A 20,726-nucleotide genomic window follows, 5' to 3' on the forward strand; every position below is an offset into this window, starting at 1 on the left:
ATGAGTTAAGATCAGTGGTCCCCAACCTTTTTTGACCCACGGACCGGCTTGTGTTCCCACAAATCTCCCGCGGACCGGGGGGGGGGCGGGCGGCGGGGGTGTCGTACATTATAGTGATCTAATGTGTCGTATTTATTATGTATTGTGTAAAACTAAGACATGAAGAACATCAAATTAAAAGCACAAACTGAATAGTGACCCACCATCCACCAGTTCAAGTTCCAGCCAAGTGTTTCCAGAGAGATTATTACATTGCTGTTTGACGTGTGTGGTAAAAGGCAGTGCTAGCATGAATTAACTTGAGACAAATGTGCACATTAGCACTCAATAAGTCATCAAAACTTACTTTTATGCATTCCCACATAGTATCAGCATTTGGCACCAAATATGAGGTGAAAGAAAAATGGTAAAAATACAGTAGTAGTCTATCTGTGCGGCATGAGATAAAGTTAGCACACGCACCATGGACATGCGTCAAGTGAGACGGATGTAACAGAGAATCTGGCCACTTTTCAAAATAAAACATCAAAAAAGAAATAATGGAAGTTATTTTTTCTTTCTGTGGTCTGGTACCAAATGACCCGCGGCCCGGGGGTTGGGGACCACTGAGTTAAGGGACAGGATTTGCTATTTGCTAAAGTTAATGTGTCTTTTCCACAAATGACTTTCTTCAGCCCTCTGATTGACTGAAGTGTGTTAGTGTTTGTGGTTAGGGTTGGGATGGTTGTTAGCTATTTCTTATTTCAGTCATGATGACCTCGGGATCAAAAATGCTCCAGTTGTCTCAAATAAGCATAAAGGCGCCTCGTTATGTAGCAGCAATACATACGTAAACATATATAAATATATTCCCTCACACTTGAAGGGAAGCTCCGAGTCTGTCAAATACGTGAAATATTCCACTCCTTGATTGGACACGGCCTCTCTTTCCAAAGTTTGTGGCCCTAAAAACACTGCTGTGGTCTAAACAAACGATAAAGTGGACCTCATTAAGAGGAATTATTATCACTCTTCATGGAAGTAAAGCTGCTGCTTGTGATAGAAGAACACCTCTCCAGTAGAAACACCACGTGTGCTGCTGCAGCAAGATAAGCAAACATGGCAGCGAAATATCAGAATAGAAAACAACCCGCACGCCCAACTTCATGCAGGACGAGGACGAAGAACGTGGTGAAAGAGAAGAACAAAAGATGAAAAAGAAGAAGCAAAAGACAACCAAAAAGGACAGGGAGAAAGTCAAGGAAAAGAAGGAGAACAAAAGAAGCACAAGAAACAGAAGATGAAGAAGGAACAAGGAGATGAAGATAAAAGAAGGAAAACAACTACAACTAGAATAACAAGAAGAAAAGGATTACGGAAAAAAGATGACAAAAAGAAGAAAAAGAATGAAAAGATGAAGGGGAGAATAAAAAAGAAAATGTACAAGCTAAACAGGAAAAAAAGGAAAAAAGAACGAAAGCAAGAAAGAAGAAAAAGATGAAGAAACACATGAAAAAAGAAAAGGAAATGAGCAAGAATAACAAGACAAGAAGACAGAAAGGAGAAGAAAAACAAGAACAAAAAGAAGAAAATTCAGAGCTAGAAAAACAAGATGAAAAAAGAAAACAACAAAAAAGGACAAAAAGAAGAAAAAGAAGGAAGAAGAAACAAGGAAAAGAAAAGGAAGAAAAACAAAAAAGAATTAGAAAAAGAACCAGATCAAGAAAAAGAAAAAGAAAAAGAAAAAGGGAAAGAACAAAACAAGCAATAACAAGAAAGAAGATGGAGAAAAACAAACAAAAAGACAAATAAGAAGGAAAAAACAGCAAAAAAGAGAACAAAGAAGAAAAAGAAGCGCTAGAATAACAAGAAGAAAAAGAAGAATAAGCGTCCAGTGTCGTCCAGTGGTGACGAGAAGGTTGAGGAGGATGTAGGAGATGATGAGATGTTGGCGCTTGGATGACAAAAAGACTTTTTTTTTTTGCCACACGGGAAGGAGGAACAAATTTCAAGTTTCAAGTCAATTTCCTCTTCCTGAAAGTCACATCAAAGCAGACGCTAATCCTCTCACGCCCGCTCCTTAATAATCCCGTTAGCCGCTTCCACGCGCTCATGTTTGTTGCACCGTGAAAAAGCGGGAAGACCTGACACCGCTTGGGCATCAACGTTCTTCTTCCTCTCTTTCTCTGGAACTCCAGAACGTCCAACCTTCGTGCTTTTATTCACTCCACACCTCCTGCTTATCAGCATCCTCTTCGTCCTGACAACTCGGGCGCTAATAAACACGGAGATGATGATGTTGTATTTTTCTTCAAGTGTTGGGTCAGTTGGCTTTTTCACCTTCCTCCGTGCTTTCACGTCTAAATTCATGACGTCTAAATTCATGAATATATATGTACAGTATATACAGTATATACACTGTGTATACAGTGTATATATACTGTATATACAGTATATGTACAGTAGCAGTCAATGGTTTGGAGACACATTTTCATTGTATCGGTTAATAAAGCGTCTCCAAACTTTTGAGCGCTGCTGTTACATACAAACTTTAAAGCATGGGGCCATTTCTGGAACACATGGATAGTTTGTACACAATGTTAAGCCTGGGGCTGTCCAAAGTGTGCCCTGGGGGGCCATTTGTGGCCCGTGGCTTGTTTTTTTATTGTCCCGTGGCACAATGTAGAAATAAATAAAAAGTAATAACAATAATATTTTTTAAACATTGGAAAAATAAATAAAAAAATGGCAGATTGTGAAGAAAAAAGTTGAAATGTTTATACGAATAAAAGCTTTGTCTTGAAATTTAATAAAATATAGAAATATTTATTTTTTATCATTAAAAAAAACTATCTACAGATCAAAGTGGCCCCCTGCATAAGTATGCAGATTTTTCAGTATGCAACCCTCTGTGTAAAAAGTTAGGGCACCCCTGGTTTAGCCAAGTGAAAACCAAAAACCCAAAAGTAGGGCATCACGAAAACCAAGGATTCACTGTCTTTTTTTTTTACATTTATTTATGTATTTAGTGTTTTATTTTATTTATTTTTAATTGTATTTCTTTCACTTTTTATTTTCAAAGGTTTATTTTTTAGGTTTGCATGTCTGAGATATTTGTTTTGTCAGCTTGAAGACGAAGGAAAGACATTTAGTTTAGCATACATTGGATTGCTTTTAGCCTCTTTCATGTACAACATGCATCACGGTGGCCCCCACCTTTTCATTTTCATGGAAAATGTTTTGACATCCAACCCAGTGATGATCTTCTAAATACACTTTTTAACATTATTAGAGCCCTCTATACATGAAATAACACCCCTTTGGCCACCTTTACACTTCTATTACTCAATATAGTAGAGAAAATAAGACATATAAGACATAAATAAGATAATATTTTATTACAGTTCCTTGTTGGTGTTTTTTTTGGACAGCATACTTCCTGCAGTGGCTATTGTCTCATCAATGTATTGTCATGGTGGCTTTAAATGGTTTTACACTCATATTACCCAATATAGTAGACATAATAAGAAATAGTAAATAAGCTATTTAAAACGTAAATAAAACCAGTGCTCATGTTCCCTAGGGGACCTTAGTGCCAGGCGGACGGGAAGTGACGTTGGAGGTTCCGAGTTGAGTTTTAGCTTGTTGTGGGTTATGGCCTCAACAGTAGCCTGTGAGATCAATAACTGCCTGTTCTGGCGACACCTAGTGGCCAATGTAGAATACTGCATTCACAATTACAATGTTTCTTTTGCCTTGTATTTGTATTTTACTTCATTTAGCCATTTAGGCTGAAAAATACTTCATTTATGCTAAGAATATGTACAACTTGCTTAAATATGCATTTTTTAGAGGGGTGCTCCTTGTGGTTGTTGCACTTGACATTGTTTGGTTATGTTAAATGAATTAAATTATCCTGAATGATCTGGAATATTCTTCTCACTGCCATCACGCTGCCAAATGAACAGCAGCAAGACGATATATCACATGTGGACTTTTAATGAAACTCCGCAAAGCACGGCCGTGCTTGTGCATCTCCCGCGTCATTACACATTTATGGGGGAGGGGAGGAGGTTGTTGGGGCAGAGGGCCTCGTTGCTGTCTCAAATGAGCTCCAAAAAATAAAAGGTGGTGCCGTTTCTCTTTCACCTTCTGACACATTTCACTTCTTCTCCGTCAAGCACGGCGGTGACGGAGCCTTTTTGTCATCGAACAGCTGATTTAGCCGCAACTTAGCGGCAGATTTGTGTGTGGAGAGGGAGACTCACGGATGTGATTTGTTTTTAATTGGGGGAGAGCGGGGGGGGGGGGGGCTGCAGGCCGCTCTCTTCCTGCAGTAGCGCCAATGTAATTGTCGCTCAGGGCTACAAAAACTCATTTGAGAGAATTTACTGGCTTGAAGGAAGGAGTGGATGAAGAAAATCACGCATCGCCTCCAATCAATCAGCACGTGTGTTTTTTTATGGATCAAATCACTCAATGTGATGAAATGAAAAATATCTTTATATATACATATAACACTTTGCACTCACCTTGGGAGACTTTCTACGTGACTTATGACATTCTAACACATGTCCTTCCACAGCAAACTCCTCCAAGCATTCCTTTTTGAAGCTTAGCGTTGTATATTTGTGATTCTGCATACATGTGAGTTTTTCTTGGAGATGAATAAAGTATTTATCTATCTTTGCAAAACAGATCTCTTTTCAATATATTAATGTGACTTCAACTTGCACTCAACTTTGCACTTTGAATTTTGTGACTTCACTGTTTTTAAAAAAATATATGAATGGACTATTTTTAGTCAAAAATATGCATATTTAAGCACATTTTTATTTTTATTTTTGTTGCCTCAATGAAGCATCTTCAAGCATGAGCTTGAAGTATGAAACTCAACTCTGAACCCCTGACATGACTTCCTGTCCGCCCTGCACACCACTCCCCTCAGGAACACATTATGTCTACTATATTGGGTAATAGAAGTGTAAAGGTGACTATGGGGGTGTTATTTCATGTCTTCAGGTCTCTAATAATGTTAAAAATCTGTATTTAGAAGGTTGTAAACAGGTTTTCTATGCCTAATATGTCTTACTTCATCTTATTATGTCTACTATATTGGGTAATAGGAGCTTAAAGGTGGTTTTTGGGGTTTTATTTATGGTCTAGAGGGCTCTAACAATGTTAAAAAGTGTAATTATAAAGTACTAAACTGTTTTTCTATGCCGAATATGTCCTATTTTCTCTTATTATGTCTACTATATTGGGTAATAGGAGTCTAAAGGTGACTACAGGGGTATTATTTCATGTCTTGAGGGCACTAATAATGTTAAAAAGTGTATTTAGAAGGTTACAAACGGAGTTTCTATGCATAGTTTGCATAATTTTCTCTTATTGTGTCTATTATATGGTGTAATTGGAGTGTGAAGGTGGCTATAGTGGTGTAATTTCATGTCTATGTTCTAACTACTGAAATATTTGATTTATGAAAAAGAAATGGTATTTAAAAAATCACTTATGACATTTGGGTCTGGAACCAATGAACTGCCATAAATGAGAGATTACTGTACATTATAAAAAAATCATTCATATAATGTATAAATATGAAAATGTAATATATTCTGTAATATTATAATTATATATGATCAAATCTAATAAAATACAAATAAATAATTTATACAAATAGCCTACATGAATTGATTTTTAGATTCATAGGTTTTTAAAGCTTGTTTTGTAAATAACTGCATCAAATTTACTGTAAATGCAAATCAAATTTGAAAATAAGGGCGGTTATTTTATTTGAAAAATACATATACCAAGAAAATGACGTCAGAGTTGGGTGTCGCTCGTGCTCGTTGCTTCCAAGCTAATCAGCCAACACATTTTTTATGATGTTGATGTGTTTTTTTTTTATTTTTGTCTTATGCATGAGTAAATGACATTAACACTAGATTATTATGCTAGATTATCATAACATGTGCTGCTGCCAGTGTTCACAAAGGTTGTGGGCCGCTGAGTTACAACATGCATAACCTGCGCCAATCAGTACGGCTGGGTTCAGTACACTTTGTATTAACGTACACTAACCACTCGTTTGTACTGTTTATCGGGGTCCCGAGCAGAGTGGCAGGGTACGGTACGGATTCGGTGCATGAGAGAAAGTCCAGCTTTCAGTAAGGTGGCGTTCCCAAAAGGGAAGAGTATTTATGAACAGTATATAGTCAGTATTTTCATTTTTATATTCACACTTTTCAGACAAGGAACTTGGAAGATAAAGCAGCTTCTTCTCCATTCTTTTATGACTTATTTTATTCCACACAAGTGTGGAGGAATTGTAACGAGTGAACGGAAGAAAGCGGAATAATTAAGAGCTTCTACGACGCCCGTCTGGCCTTCATTGGCTCCACTCTTTCTTAAATACAAATGAAGTGAAATGTACTAGTTGGCAATAAGTCATCTTTAAACACAACTCAACTTTGTCCAAATAGGCTGTGCATCAGTACACTTCAATAAGTATATTGTAAGTACACAATGTTGACAGTGTAGTGCTGTCCCAAATCCATTAGTGTCCTTGTGCACGCACCACTCATGACCGTCACAATACTTACCTTTTCTTCTGTTTCTCTGCTTTTTAATGCTGAATCAAAACCACTGGACATGGACTGACGCTGTACTGCGTTTTGTAGTATTTCTCAGTATGAATGTGTAACAACCCTGAAAAGGAGGAAGATATAAATGGGACACAATGTTTCCCTCTGGCAGCCTCGTCCACATTATTTTCATTATGTCACATAAATATATATAAATAAATATAAATATATGTGTATGTCAAGGACTGGAAAAAAATTGGATTTGACCAACTGTACCTGCTGATTTGTCCTAATTAAATATCATGGCATTACTACTACCACATCACTACCATCACGAGAACCCGAGTATAGAGTTGGAGGAGCCACCTGCTGTGGCCCAGCGAGGTGCACTGTATTCGGGCACACGCTCCGAGCAGCCGGTGTGACGCCACGGAGGTCTCTGGCAAAAGTTTTGCACTTTTCAAGCGCCGCGGGGCTGCCGTTTCAGGTGGCTGATGAGGCTTTTTGAGTTCTCATTGTCTTCCTCGGAAAGTGAATGTTTGTTTACACGTGCGCTCAGAGGGAAGTAACGACAGGCCATTAACGTCACCGGCAGGAGAAAAAAGGAGCGCTTGATTTTCTCACCCGCACGGTACGGGTAATCTCGCCTCATTGGAGCGTTTTTTTAAATGATTGGCTATCGGTATGACGTCACAATTCCCTCATATTGGACATGTAATTAATTATCGTGCGCCCCTAATGCAAATGCGTGCCAAACGCCTAAGGAGCGCCATTACTGCTCCTGCAGGCCGCTAAAAGGACAGCAGCCTGCTAGCTTACATTGCTGTGCACTTGCTGGGCATTGAATACATGGCAACTGGACTGTTCAGGTTGTCTTAGAGGACGTTTGGCCTCTCATCCGAGCAGGCTTCATCAGTTCATGCTCAGAGACAGCATCGTATGTGGGAGAACGGTGGTGCCGCAGACCTCCCCCTCTGTTCATTAGATGGCTCCTGTGTGTCCAAACAACTGACGCAGAATTCCTTTTGGGAACAAGCTGCTTGCGTTGTACTGTCAACTCCATGGACTTTACAAATGTGCCGAAGTTTGATTCTTCCACCACGTTTCTGTGTAGTGTGGCAGTCAGACTGGATGGGATATGTGTTTTCTTCTTCTGTCGGTGTTCTTTGCGTCCCCTGGCGGCCTGTCGTGTAACTACACAACCAGTAGTGAACGCACTCGGTGCCACAGACGTCTTTCAACCCTGGGGGGCGGAACGGAAATAACCGACACAGCAGTTTTACTTTGATTAGAAGCTAGAAGCCCTAAATGTCAGTTTCAGTTTTCAATTAATCACCCAGCCCTACCCCATACCGTATGTGAGGAAACATCTCCTTATCCTCAGCGGGGGGAGGCTAACGTGGAGGCTGGAGCTCAAAACGGCGACAGATGCGTCAGTCAGCCTCGCTCCCAGCGTTCGCCGCCTTCGCAACATCTGCTGCCGCTCCAAAAAAAGCCTCGGCATACAATGTTGGCCACTCACTGTAAAGTGCAGAGACGCTCTTAATCCCTGCTGGATCTCAGCATACCTTGATGGGATTGAGTTCATCTGGAGAGAAGAGGAATTAACTCATCGAACCTGTGATTGGAACTCCCAGCACAGCACCCGACGACGAGTCTTAGCTCATTAGAGGACGGGGTGGATGTTTAAATAGTCTTTGCTTGGTCACCAGGACTAATTCTTAGACGTGTGCAAGATGTAAGCACACACTGGCAGCCGCTAAGACCTAAACGCTAAGTGGACTCATCTCAGGAAGCCCAATTAGAGGCGATGGGGGTTAAAAACAGGGCTGATTAAAAGACAAAGTCGCTTATAAGTCAAAACAAAGCAGAGTGGGAGAATAAAGCTGTCCTTCTGCTCTGCGCTTCATTAATGATGGCGCCCAAAAGGCTTGTTAAAAGATGCTGGCTGGACTCAAATGATCAGTGAAGAAAGCTGCCGCTTCTGTAGCTAGCAGCACTCGTACGCGTCTTGGGGACTTGGACCACCTCCTTTTAAGACCTGGCAAATTAAATATACAAAGATTGGGATTTGTTCACTGCACAGGTTGTTACTGGAAGTGTCTTCCACTCCATGATGACATCACTGCTGGAGATGCTGGATGTTACACACCTTGAGGATGCCCCACGAGTGCTCACTTCAGCTGTGGAGGAGACATACTTGTCCACTCCGTCACCTTCACCTTCATCTTCGTCAGCAAGACACTCGGTCATCTTGGAAGTGTGTTTAGACTCCTTATCATGATGGTATCCTTATCTCGTAATATCACAGTACATGTTGGAATTCATCTTTCCCTCAATGAACCACAGCTCCCCACTGCAGGGAGCACTCGTGCACACGACCACCACCATGCATGACTGTACACAAGACACAATGGGCCTCATTCACGAAACGTTCTTACGCACAAATCTGTTCTTAAAGCCTTCATACGAAGATTTTTGGCATTCATGAAACGTGTTCTTAACTCACAGTTCTTAGATCTAAGAACAAATTCTACGAACGCTCAGGAGGACTCTTACGCACAAGCAAAGCTTGCACTTTCAATGCGCAATCGCCCTCATGATGGATTTTGCAACCTGATCCCAAAAAATGTAGTGCAAATAAAATATCCCAACAATTATTTATCATCAAAACAACTAAAATATACTCCATCGATAAATATATATTCAAATCCCAGTTCATCAAAAAAAAAAGTAGCTGGCTGGACGTGCGCTGCGCAGAGAGAGAATGTGAAGGGACCATTAGATTTATTTGCTGAAAGCAACGAATATTTGATGTCCAGCTTCAGGCTTCAGGCTTCCCTCTCTGTTCTTGTAGGTGTGCAGGATCATCAGAATAACATCGCAATGAAACGTGGTGTGTCTATTGCACACGTAGCACCCCCAGATAACGACATGCGCCCCCAGCCACGTCTTGAGCCAGAGCACGGGGCTGCTGTATTAATTAGGCAGCGTCTAATCAAATGTAACCACAGAAAAAATACATTGTCACACACAAACTATGTATTTTGACTTTATTTTTCCATCATGATTGTGTAAATATTTTCTAGAGTTTCCGAAATGGTTTGGTTTCTGATTGATGGCCCACCTCCCGTTTCCTCCAGATCCCTCCGGTGCAGTCCAATCTTTTTTTTAATTTTAAGTCAAACCACTTCTTTTTAACCTCTGCGGTGGTGTGTTTCTCCGTGGAAACGGCATTTATGTTTCCTGCAATGGTGCTCCATGCCGACTCTTTTTGGATGGCCTGATGACCGGTGGATACACGTGAAAATAAGGTGGTCTTGTGTTCGCTCACTCCTTGTAAAAGCACCTCTATTTCAGCAGAATTGAACTTTTTCTTTCGTTTGTTGTCCAGCTGCTCCTCAGTCTTGCCCTTGCGCGTTGCCATCTCCGCCTCCAGCTGCCTGTTGCGCACGGCACATTTTTGACCTTATATAGGAAATAATAGGCGGTGACCTATGCAAATTAGGGCTCACATGCACGGGCATCGCAGTTGGCATTCATCAACCTAAGAACACCGGTGCGAACGATTATCCCTACTTAAGAACGTGTCGCGAATGCGGCGCAGTTTCCAACCCGCGCCTTCTTAAGTACACTTCTTAAGAAGACTTTTAAGAAGATTTTCGTGAATGAGGCCCAATGATCCTGCCATAAGACCAGAAGAAGTCTCTAGTTTTGCCATTATAGACAATTTAAGGCCAAGATCTATGACCAAAGCGTTTTTCATATGTGGCTTCCTTGATGTCCCGATCAGGAGGACAATGCATGATATGCTGCGTGCGGTTATGCCTCATTAAACTCAAGAAGAAAAAAGGGAGGGGATGATGGAATTCATGTTTACGCTCAATGAACCACAGCTCACCCAGTGCCGACAGCACTTGTGTACGGCATCACCACCACGCTTGAGTGTACGCAAGACACAATTATCCTGCTACTCGTGTGTTGCCAGATATTTACACAATAATGGTGGTGCATTGTCTCATTTTCAGCGCATAGTAAATCTACACTGCTATATAAGATGCACACTGACTACTCTAAAGCATACCTAAGTTTCTTTTCTATAGTATTGTCTTTTGACAAGATGCAATTGCATTATGGTAATGGTAATGGTTTAATTCATCTTGAACATGCACACAAGTTACACTGGAGCACATCACATAACACAATTCACAGTTCCGCATGTCCAAAAAGGCGTAGGAAGAAGCAAATCTTATTTAATCCTACACCTCTTAATCTCTTAAAGTCTCTTAAACTAGCTTGTGAGTGACAACTCTTCCCGTGTAATGAGACAATCTTTGGGGGAGAGATGCCAGGACATTCTTGCAAGCTTCTTTTTGAGATGCAAATGGCACTGGGTCTGCATTTGTATAAGGGTTGCTTGGTCTCTCCAATGTAGAGGTCGTACACTCCTTAAACATCAATCAACAACTCCTCTTTGTCTTCCCCTGCTTCTCCCCCCTGCCAGCTCCATCTCCAGCATCCTTCCACCAATAAAATCATCAATAAAACCATCTCAGACGTCTAACGTGGGCTGTCCCTCTGATCTGCTCCTTTCTAGTGTGATTTATGCTTCATAAAGGTGTGTAAAAAGCTGAGTTTATGTTTATTTATATTTCAGGCACATCATCCAGCATGTGCAAATAGAATGTGTGTGTTTGTGTCTCCCCTGTGGACAAATATGAGGGGGAGAAACTGCATTTGTGTCAGTTTAAAAGCTTTGTTGAAGTGACATTTCCTGGTGAAAGTGCGAGGAAGACGCTGTCAGCTTTTCATTGAAGCACATTATGGATGGAAGCAAGTTAGCGCCTTGTAATCCTCACACGGAACATTTAATTAAGTGTCTCTTGTCTGCCTCTTAGCATCCCTCGCTTCCCTAGCCTTGTCTCCTGCACGGCCGGCCTCGTGCTGGCATGTTATCGCAGGGTAACACACACAAAGGTTGTGTGCGTCAGGTACAATGAGCTTCTGTTCGCCAACGAGTGTATGCTGCATGCTAACAAGGCCGGGCACAGCCACGCTAAGAGCCGCGCCGAGTGTCGGCGCACGAGAGCCACATTGAGGAAATGAGGGTCAAAGGTGGCCGAGAGTGCAGAGAAACAAGGTCCTCAGGTCACATCTCCTCAAACAGCTTCACACTTGGCTGCACAAACACATGAACACCACTGCTTTTTGGAAGACATCTTCTAGACAACAAGCAAGCCGACTGATTGGCTAATTAGATATTTACTGACCCGACGCAGCACAAGTCACACAGCCTCCACTTAGCCAGGCTCCGTTGCTTCCTGTCACAAACACAACACTTTCCCTTCTTACATCAACTGCAACACCACAGCACCAAAGCACTGGCTTTGTCTTTGGCTTTTATGCCACACTTCTTCCAAAACAAGCATCAGCGTCAACAACCTAATCCTAACCCTTACCCTAACTCTACCCCTTTACCCTAATCCTAATTCAGGGGTGTCCAAAGTGCGGCCCATGGCGGGTTTTTTTTATTGACAAACTGCACATTCTAAAAGTATAACTTAACTAGAAAACTTTAACAAACAAAAAAAAAGAACATCAGAAATGGAAAAATCAGCAGTCATTTTGCAAGAATAAAGTCAAAAAAGTTAGAGAAAAAAAGTTGTAATCTAACAGGAAAAACACATCATCATCATCGTGTTTTAAGTACCGTAGAGTTGAAATAAATAATAAATAAATAAATACAACTTTTTTTGTGGTGAGGAACAACTAAAAAATGAATAAAGTTACATTTTTTGGAAACTTAGGTTGCAGAAAAAGTTGTAATGAAAATAAAGAATAAAGGCAAAATATTCTGGCAATAATATTGAATACTTACATACACTTTATATACACTCATTCAATACTTCATATAGGTACAGTCAAACCTGTCTTAGTGGCCACCTGCATATAACGGCCACCTGCATATAGCGGCCACTGAAAAATCCCCGCATAAAATTTACGTGTTATAGACCCTGTGTATAGCAGTCACATGTCTAATGCGGCCAGCGGCCACCCATTTTGTATCCCTTGGTCAATATCAGACCGCATATAGCGGCCAAAATACCGACTCAAGCAGAAGCTTCATGCACGAAAAAGTTTAGTTTTTTAATTAATGAAGCCGTCGTGTGTAGACTTTAATTGCTGAGTCCTAGCTCAGTCACAATCATTCACAAGATCCACACAAACTGTCAGTTGTTCCACATAAAAAAAAGCCGTCTTCTTTGGAGCTTGTTGCAGACAGTGACACCGTTTATTTCCTGGTGTGAGACAATGTGCACTGGTCAATACTGTAATGCCGCTTGTTGTGGGGAAGGAGAGACTCACGTCGCCGATGCACTTTAATGGCTTTATTAACAGCGGAGAACACTGCAGGACTTTACATCCACGCCAACATAAGCACACTTCCCAACTCTCTCGACACTCACAGCTAGCACTGAGCCTAGCTCTCCTGCTCATGACGTCGCACCGTCACTTCCTGTCACTTCCTGTCACTTCCTGTCACTTCCTGATGAACTAAAGCTGTAATGACACTCTGCCAGATATGTAGTAGCACAGCTTTGTTCTGTGGGTGGTGTAGAAAAACAAGCCTAGCAGTTTTTTATAACTTTTATCCGCAGTCCCACAGTGCCCTCTACTGGTCAACATGTAATAGTATAATTATATGTATCTACAAACACAACAAGCTTCTAATCACAGACATGTTAATATGTGAAATTCAAAATGGCCGCCAACCTGTCTATAACCTGCCTATTGCGGCCACTTTTGCCATTTCCCTTTAGTGGCCGCTATAGACAGGTTTGACTGTAAATGTATTAGCATATAGCAAAAATACAACTTTGCTTTGCCACATTATGTTTCTTTTAAATGATTTTAATGCTGTTTTCAAGCATCTTTGTGCCTCCTGCTGGATATTTGAGACTAAACGAAACACTTCCAAGCCTTGTTGACTCCTAGTATGACGCTTTAATTGTACCATTGCCATTTACATGTTTGTTTTTTTTGGTGTTCATCACAGCGTCGTTGTTTCATGAAATCCTAATTGAAGCACATTATATATGCAGAAGCCACCGTCTCTATAATTGGAAGGCATCTGTCGTCCCAAAATTCATTACAGCTTCCCATGTGCTCCTTCCTGTGAGTCTCCTTAAACATTTAGGAGAGATTTATATGGGAGTTATCTTCACTTTTTAAGGAGATTATATGACAAGTCTAATGATGGTGTAAATCCAGCCAATTTAATGCCATTTAAATATGAATATTATATATATTCATATTTAAATGGCATTAAATTGGCTGGACATATATATATTATATATATATATATATATATATATATATATATATATATATATATATATATATATATATATATATACATATATACATATATTTTATATTGTTAAAACAGCCCATCACTTCTGTTTCCAGCTGATTCAGTAAAAAGTGTCACGCTGCGTTAGACTTAAGTACGTCTTTAAAGGAGCCTGTGAGCGTGTACAGCAGGGAGTCCAAACTTCCTCCACATAAAAAGGAAAGGATGGGGGGGGGCACTTTCATACATTTAATACATTAAAGTTGCTAAAAGCAATCCAGCGCAGGTCGATAAATGCTAAACTATATCATCTTAGATGACAATTAGTGTCGTATTGATGTAATATCATATATCCCATTAATAATCACTTCTGAGGGCCAATAAAAAGCAAGTCACATGTAAGATTCGTCATACATTTTATATGATTTAATGTGGGCTTTTTGTTTATTTATTCATTTTAGACATTACTAATACTCTGATGGATGCAGCCGCCGGCATAGCAGCTGCTGCAGTTTTTATTTATTTTTTTGAAAAGAAGATGAAATAATGTAGCAACATGGCTGAGAGTTCGTGCAAAGGTCGCCGAAAATGGAGTGCGCTACTTGGCTTTGACCAGCAGAGGCGCTGCTGATTTAGTCCGAACATCAAGTTGATGACAGTCATCCCTCGCAGCATCGCTGTTTGATTGTGGCTCCCTCGCTATATCATCGTTTTTCAGAAATGAATAAATGATGCTTGTTTGGTGGTAGACTATTGGTCTATTATTTTTTAAAACATATGGAAATACAATTGATATGTAGTATTGTGGTTACCAGGTGGCAGTAATGACACAAAACATTGAGATATTAGCTTGCATGCCATTACCTTAACACTGAATGAAGTCATGAAGTCAGCCATGGCATGTCCCACATGACAGACAGGAAAAAAAAGTTCTCCTCCTTTGGAGGATTTTAGCTTCTTAACTTCAGAAGAAATAAATTCAAGGCTAACTGATGAGCTTGCTAGCTAGCAGCCGAGTCCCTGCAGCGTAAGTATTGTAAACAATGAATAACACGAGCGTAAAGGTGTTATTTCATGTCTAGAGGGTTCTAATAATGTTGACAAGTGTATTTAGAAGGTTGTAAACAGCTTTTCTATGTATTAATATGTCTTATTTTCCTTTTATATGTCTACTATATTGGGTAATAGGAGTGCAACAGTGACTATAAGGGTGTTATTTCATGTCTACAGGGCTCTAATAATGTTAAAAAAAAAACATATTTAGAAAGACGGAAACCGGTTTATACACTCCCTTCCAACAGTTTGGGAACACTGCTAGGTAGGTGTCAAAACGTATTTCTTTCTCATTTTTCCATTTTTGCTGGTGTTTTGAAAGATTTTTTACAAATATTTAATTTTTTCATAGTTTTTTAAAACTTTATTCCCATAATTTTTTTACTTTATTGTCATAATATTACAACTTTTTTCCAAACCAATTGTCCAAAACCTGCAACTTTATTATTTTCTGTGCTTGATTGTTATTATATTCCAACTTTAAAAAAATGTATTTTTCTTTAATATTTCAACTTCAGGCTTCTAAAATTACATATTTTTTTTTCATAGTATTATGACTTTTTTTCTCAGAAGATTAAATCTTTTTTTTCTTTTAATATTATGACTTTATGCTCGTAAAATTACTGCACTTTTCTCCATTTTTGATGTTGTTTTATTGAATTCCCTTGTTTTTTTCAAAACATTTAATTAATTTGTTTTTTTTTAGAAAGTGCTGCAGTCTAATTTAAAAAAACGCCACAGGCCACAAATGGCCATTGGGGTCCCACTTTGAACACCCCTGAGCTAAACTTTGCCAAATCGCTATAGTTAGCTGACAAGAAACATAACTAATGCGCATGTGTGGTACATCAGGTGTAGTTTACGTACTGAAAGCAGGAAGTGGGCGGGCAGTTCGTAGGCAGCGCCGTGAACTGCGACTTCAAACATTGTGTTACTCAGCACGTGACAGTTTAGATTCGTGGTTTGGGTTTTCTCTGTTCTGCCATTATTTCCTGGTGTGTGCACTTATTTTGTTACATTATTTTGGCACGTATGCCTTACTTTTACTCTTGTTAGAGGGAGCTGGAAGCGCACCTGCTTGTCATTTCTAATTAGACTCCTGTTTCCTGTGTGTTGGATACATCCTGTTGAATCTTTGTTAGCTGTTTTCTTCTTCCCTGGTGTTATTGTCCTGCTCGTTTCCACCTCCAATGGTGACTTTATGTTAGCCCTAGCTGTGCCTCCTATCCTACTTTGCTGCATTGCCCTTTTTTTTGATCCATTTTGCTGTGTGTGAGCTGGTCTTTGCTTCATTAAAGGCTTTATTGGAAGCAACCTGCCACCATGTTTGCGTGCTGGGGTACCGCGACAACAAATCGTAGCAAAACACAAAACAAGCGGGCCCGACACCTTACGCGGCCAGAGAGATGGAGCGGGGTGAGAGTAGGAAGCCGTCATTAATTGGAAGAGGGTGGATAGCGGGGGCTGGTCGCTTCATTAGAAGCATTTGTGTGAGTGATGGCTGCTCTCCCCATGGCCCTTCATTAGCTGCTAATCTGCTGATGATCTTTATGAGCTGGCAACGTGTGTGTGTGTGTGTGTGTGTGTGTTGGCATCTCTCCCTGTGTATTAGTGTGTTGATTTATTAGTAATGGTGTCTCTGCTCCTCCAAAGCTACATTGTCCTTTTTGCCAATTAATCTTGTATCTGCAACAAGCACAGTCAGGAAGACGGAGCAATGCCCCGCCCCTTCCCCCCCACCTTCATCCCCACCCGTGTTTACTGTACAATTGTGTTTCTTCCTCATTGCTTCTTCAGCGCCGCTGATTCATGCCAGGCGCTCCCCCTTGCTCGTCTTCATCCTCGTGTTGCGCCGCTGTTTCTATAACAACCACCGGGTCACTTCTTGCCAGCCTCCCTCCATCCTGTCCCCGCCAAGTGACACCACACAACACACACGCAACATGTTGCCTGATTGCACCATCTCCTCCTCTCCACGCGGCTTTCATCTTGTACACAAGTTGATTGTGTTACCACAGAATGGCAACGCCCCTCAGACGTGCTCCTCATCCAAAGCGCCAGGAAGTATTTGGTGATGTGCTCCATGTGCTACCTAAACTGACAAAACTGCACTTCAACACCTGTGTTTGTGTATTTGTGTGTGTGTGTGTGAAGATGATTGCTGTCACCTGAGCTGCAGATAGCGCCGTTGTGATTATAATGACTTGTTGGCACGCAGCCGCCATGTTGCTGCTGTTGGCATCTGACCTCCTTACCTTCATTACGCATGCAGCAGGAGAATGAAGGTGGCAAGAAGTGAAAAGTGGGGAAAAAAAAGACAAAAGACGCCTTCTGAATGGCTAACATGATGTATTTTGTGCTTTCACATGTTTTTCTGTTCCAGAGTCAAACTGTGGCCATCATGGACACTTTAAAAATGTCACATTTTAATATTGTTAGCATGTCATAAAAGTGTAAAAAGAAGTACAGTAAAAGAGTGTGGATGATAGCTTTGCTAAAAAGTGACGCATAACTTTCTGTCTATATTCTAATCTCCTTTCTTAACACATCCTGTTCACACTGATTCTCTAACTAATTAACTCCTATTTTATCATCCCGTTGAGCACACAAAAAACCTTATCAGCCACCAGACACGCCAGCGCTGCGGCGTTTGAAAAGTGCAAAAGGTTTGCCAGAGACCTTGGTGGAGTAACACCGGCTGCTCGGAGCGTGTGCCTGAATACAGTGCACCTTGCTGGGCCACGTCAGGTGGCTTCGCCCGCTCTATACTCTGATTCTCCTGACCTTCATTGCGGCACACAAGCTGCTCGGAGCATGTGTTCGAATATAGTGCACCTTGCTGGGCCACAGCAGGTGGCTCCCTCCCACTGTATACTCTGGTTCTCCTGATAGTAGTGATGTAGTAGTAGTAATATCATGATATTTAATTAGGACAAATCAACAGGTAGTGTTGGACAAAACATGCACACCTACTGTGTTGTCTGTGCTATTATTTTTGTGACAAATACAGTGCATCATGGTGGTGCTGGTTGTCATGTCATTGGGTCATAGAATGTGTTTCGTAGAATGTGTGGGTTGGTATAAAATGTTTAAATAAGTTCATATTAGCTAAATAAATAATAAAAATAAGTAATAATGGTTAAAATGTTCAAGTGAGACATCCAGTCCCTAAATGATAGTCGTAGTGACAGCACAGTGAGCGCTCATCTCGCCATTAGACAATCTTTGACGGTCTTGTCTCGGTGATGCAAGCTAGCTTCGGCAGAAACGACATCTGAAAAACCTCATGAAAACGCTGTGTTTGCTCTTAAGCGTTGAAGCCGTGGGGTACTTTCGTCTTTGTAAGTATCAATGTGTGCTAAGCACTTAAAGCACTTAAATAGCGGTTCCTCAATTATTGTTTTCTATACGTTTGTGAACTCGATGGTGTGCTATGAGCAGTTGCTCATGTGTTGTGGCTAGCTACTACTGTTTAGCTTATCAAATGTACATTTAGTTGAAGGTTCTCGCACAGCTCTACAACACAGCCACTGTAACTTTAGCGTCTTTAGAGTGAATGGATGAAATTGTTATACACCTGTAAAACTTGAGCAACGAAACGGCCGCCATCACGCAAAAAAGGGGCGGGACTTACCTAGTAAATGTCTATATGTCATGAGCTTTTGTCTAATGATAATAAAATGTTTAGGATATCTGTATTACATGTTTTTATGTATTTCGTCGCATGTCTTCTAAAGCATTTTCAACATAACCCATAGGGGGCGCAACAGATGTCATTTACACTCATGTAGGCAATTTCCTGTATCTGTCACATGCTTTTGGCCCCGCACCTTTAAGGTGTGCTCTGCTCCATTTGGATTGGGTTCCAACCAATCATTGGCCATAAATAAAAACTGACTCGTTTTATTCATGAGCAAGTCATTCAAAACTCACATTTTAATTCCCCATTTACTTGTCTTTAACTCATTAACATGTCAAGGTGTGATTAAATGTGGGACACGTCAGGATTGGGGTGCTGGAACATATTGCACACGTGGTTTGTGACAAGTGAATCGAGTTCCTGATTCACCCCAGTGAGTGGCTCACAAGAACACAAGTCAGTAAAGAGAATAGGTTTTCCCATCACTATTTTCTAACCTTATTTATGAGGAAAAAAAATAGCCTAAATGATCCAACGTCTGTCATTTTTGTTTCTTTGGAGATATCTGGCAGCTCTTCTCTGTCTGTGCGTTGCTGGCAGCTCTCTTCCTGCAGCGCATAAAGACACTTCTAAAAGGCTTTACTTTACGCTTAACATTGTCATCTCTACACAATGTTCTCACACTCTGCTCCTTAATCTCCTGTTGGCCGACCCGCTCCCCGCTCCTTTCTGTACACTACACGTGTTTTTACAGAGCATCCCTCACGCAGCCATCTGCTATGGATGCTGTACAAGTGTGCTGTTGCATTGTCATTGGGGATAACACTCAGAAGAAAAAAAATACATATAATTGGGGACAGTTTTGCCATTTAGAGGAAAGCTGCAAACACAAACACGGCGACAAAGCTGCTTGAAGTATTCAACACAAAATGTGTCTGCTCCGCTTTCTGCAAGTAACCTTTGATGGAAAATGTCATTCTCTTTGCTTCATGCAAGCGGCTAATGCATCACGGTTGCCCGTGGTAACTAACACAAGAACAATCTGTTGAAAAAACCTGAAGATTGGACATTTAAAAAGTTAATTTTGATGGCTGAAGTACCACTTCAAAGTAGGAAAATAGCAATTATTACTAGAACCTCACTTGCTAGAGCTCAGCATCATATCTATAAAATAGGGTAAAGTGTGCAAATGTATGTCATCTGTATTAATGTTTTTATAAGTACATCAAATTTACCCTTTGTATACTGTACATTATATTTCATAGGGGGGACGTGTTCATTTTATTCATTATTAACATACCATGCACAAATAAACTGATTCCAATAATTGTTTAGTGACCAATTTTGAATATTTTCAATATTCCTGAACTAAACTTCTCAAAAAAGTGGCGCCCTTATGACTAGAAATGATGGCATACATGAATGATGAAAAATGTTGTGTTGCTGCAGTGCCAATATAGTCAGAAAGCTAATAAGTTATTTACAACAACAGGAAGTCATCTCGTAGCTCTCAGCTCCCATCAACATGTGACGGTGGCTTCCACAGCCTCGCTCACTAACACTCTTTGTGCTACCTCCTCAGGTCAGGACTGGTACCTGATCCGAGTGGAATTGACCGTGACTGACGTCAACGACAATGTTCCCGAATGGCACATGGTCCCCGCTCCCTACCTCGCCGTGGTGTCGCCCGACGCCGCCGTGGGCTCGCTGGTCTACAGCCTCCACGCACAGGACGGGGATGAGGGGCTCAACGGTGACGTGGAGTACTTCCTGTCTGACGGTGGGTTGCGTCATCCATCCGTTTACCATAACGCTGGTCAATAACAATGGAGAAAGAAATCATCTGCTCCAGGGTCACATTTTAGCATTCTTACTCACACATCCTAATATTCTGTCATACAAGTGTAAAAAGAAGCTAACCGCTTGTAATAGTAAAAGATAAAAACAATAAAACAATTTTGTTATCATTCCAAGATTGTGATTGGAGCTGTCCTCTCTAGTCATTGAGCATGAAGTGAAATTCTCAACGACAAGCTGAAAAGTCCAGTTGCCATCCATTCAATGCCCTGCGAAAGGCCAGTCATGATAATCAATAAGTCAATTAACTGCACGA

The 20,726-nt window shown here is 40.7% G+C and overlaps 1 protein-coding gene across 3 annotated transcripts in view; it reads left to right on the forward strand.

Annotated features, from left to right (window-relative positions):
- The window catches only part of si:ch211-186j3.6 (neural-cadherin), a 313,458-nt gene that overhangs the window by 62,141 nt on the left and 230,591 nt on the right, over positions 1 to 20,726 (forward strand). For 2 of the 3 annotated variants that reach the window (XM_054770409.1, XM_054770410.1), the window contains exon 2: positions 20,196 to 20,393. In XM_054770409.1, coding sequence (XP_054626384.1) covers positions 20,196 to 20,393 — 198 coding nt within the window. Of the gene's footprint in view, positions 1 to 18,171; positions 18,315 to 20,195; positions 20,394 to 20,726 lie in introns of those variants that run through there. The other variant, XM_054770411.1, reaches the window with a different exon arrangement.

The sequence above is a fragment of the Dunckerocampus dactyliophorus genome, chromosome 3, assembly GCF_027744805.1.
Source record: "Dunckerocampus dactyliophorus isolate RoL2022-P2 chromosome 3, RoL_Ddac_1.1, whole genome shotgun sequence".
NCBI classification, from domain to species: Eukaryota; Metazoa; Chordata; class Actinopteri; order Syngnathiformes; family Syngnathidae; genus Dunckerocampus; species Dunckerocampus dactyliophorus.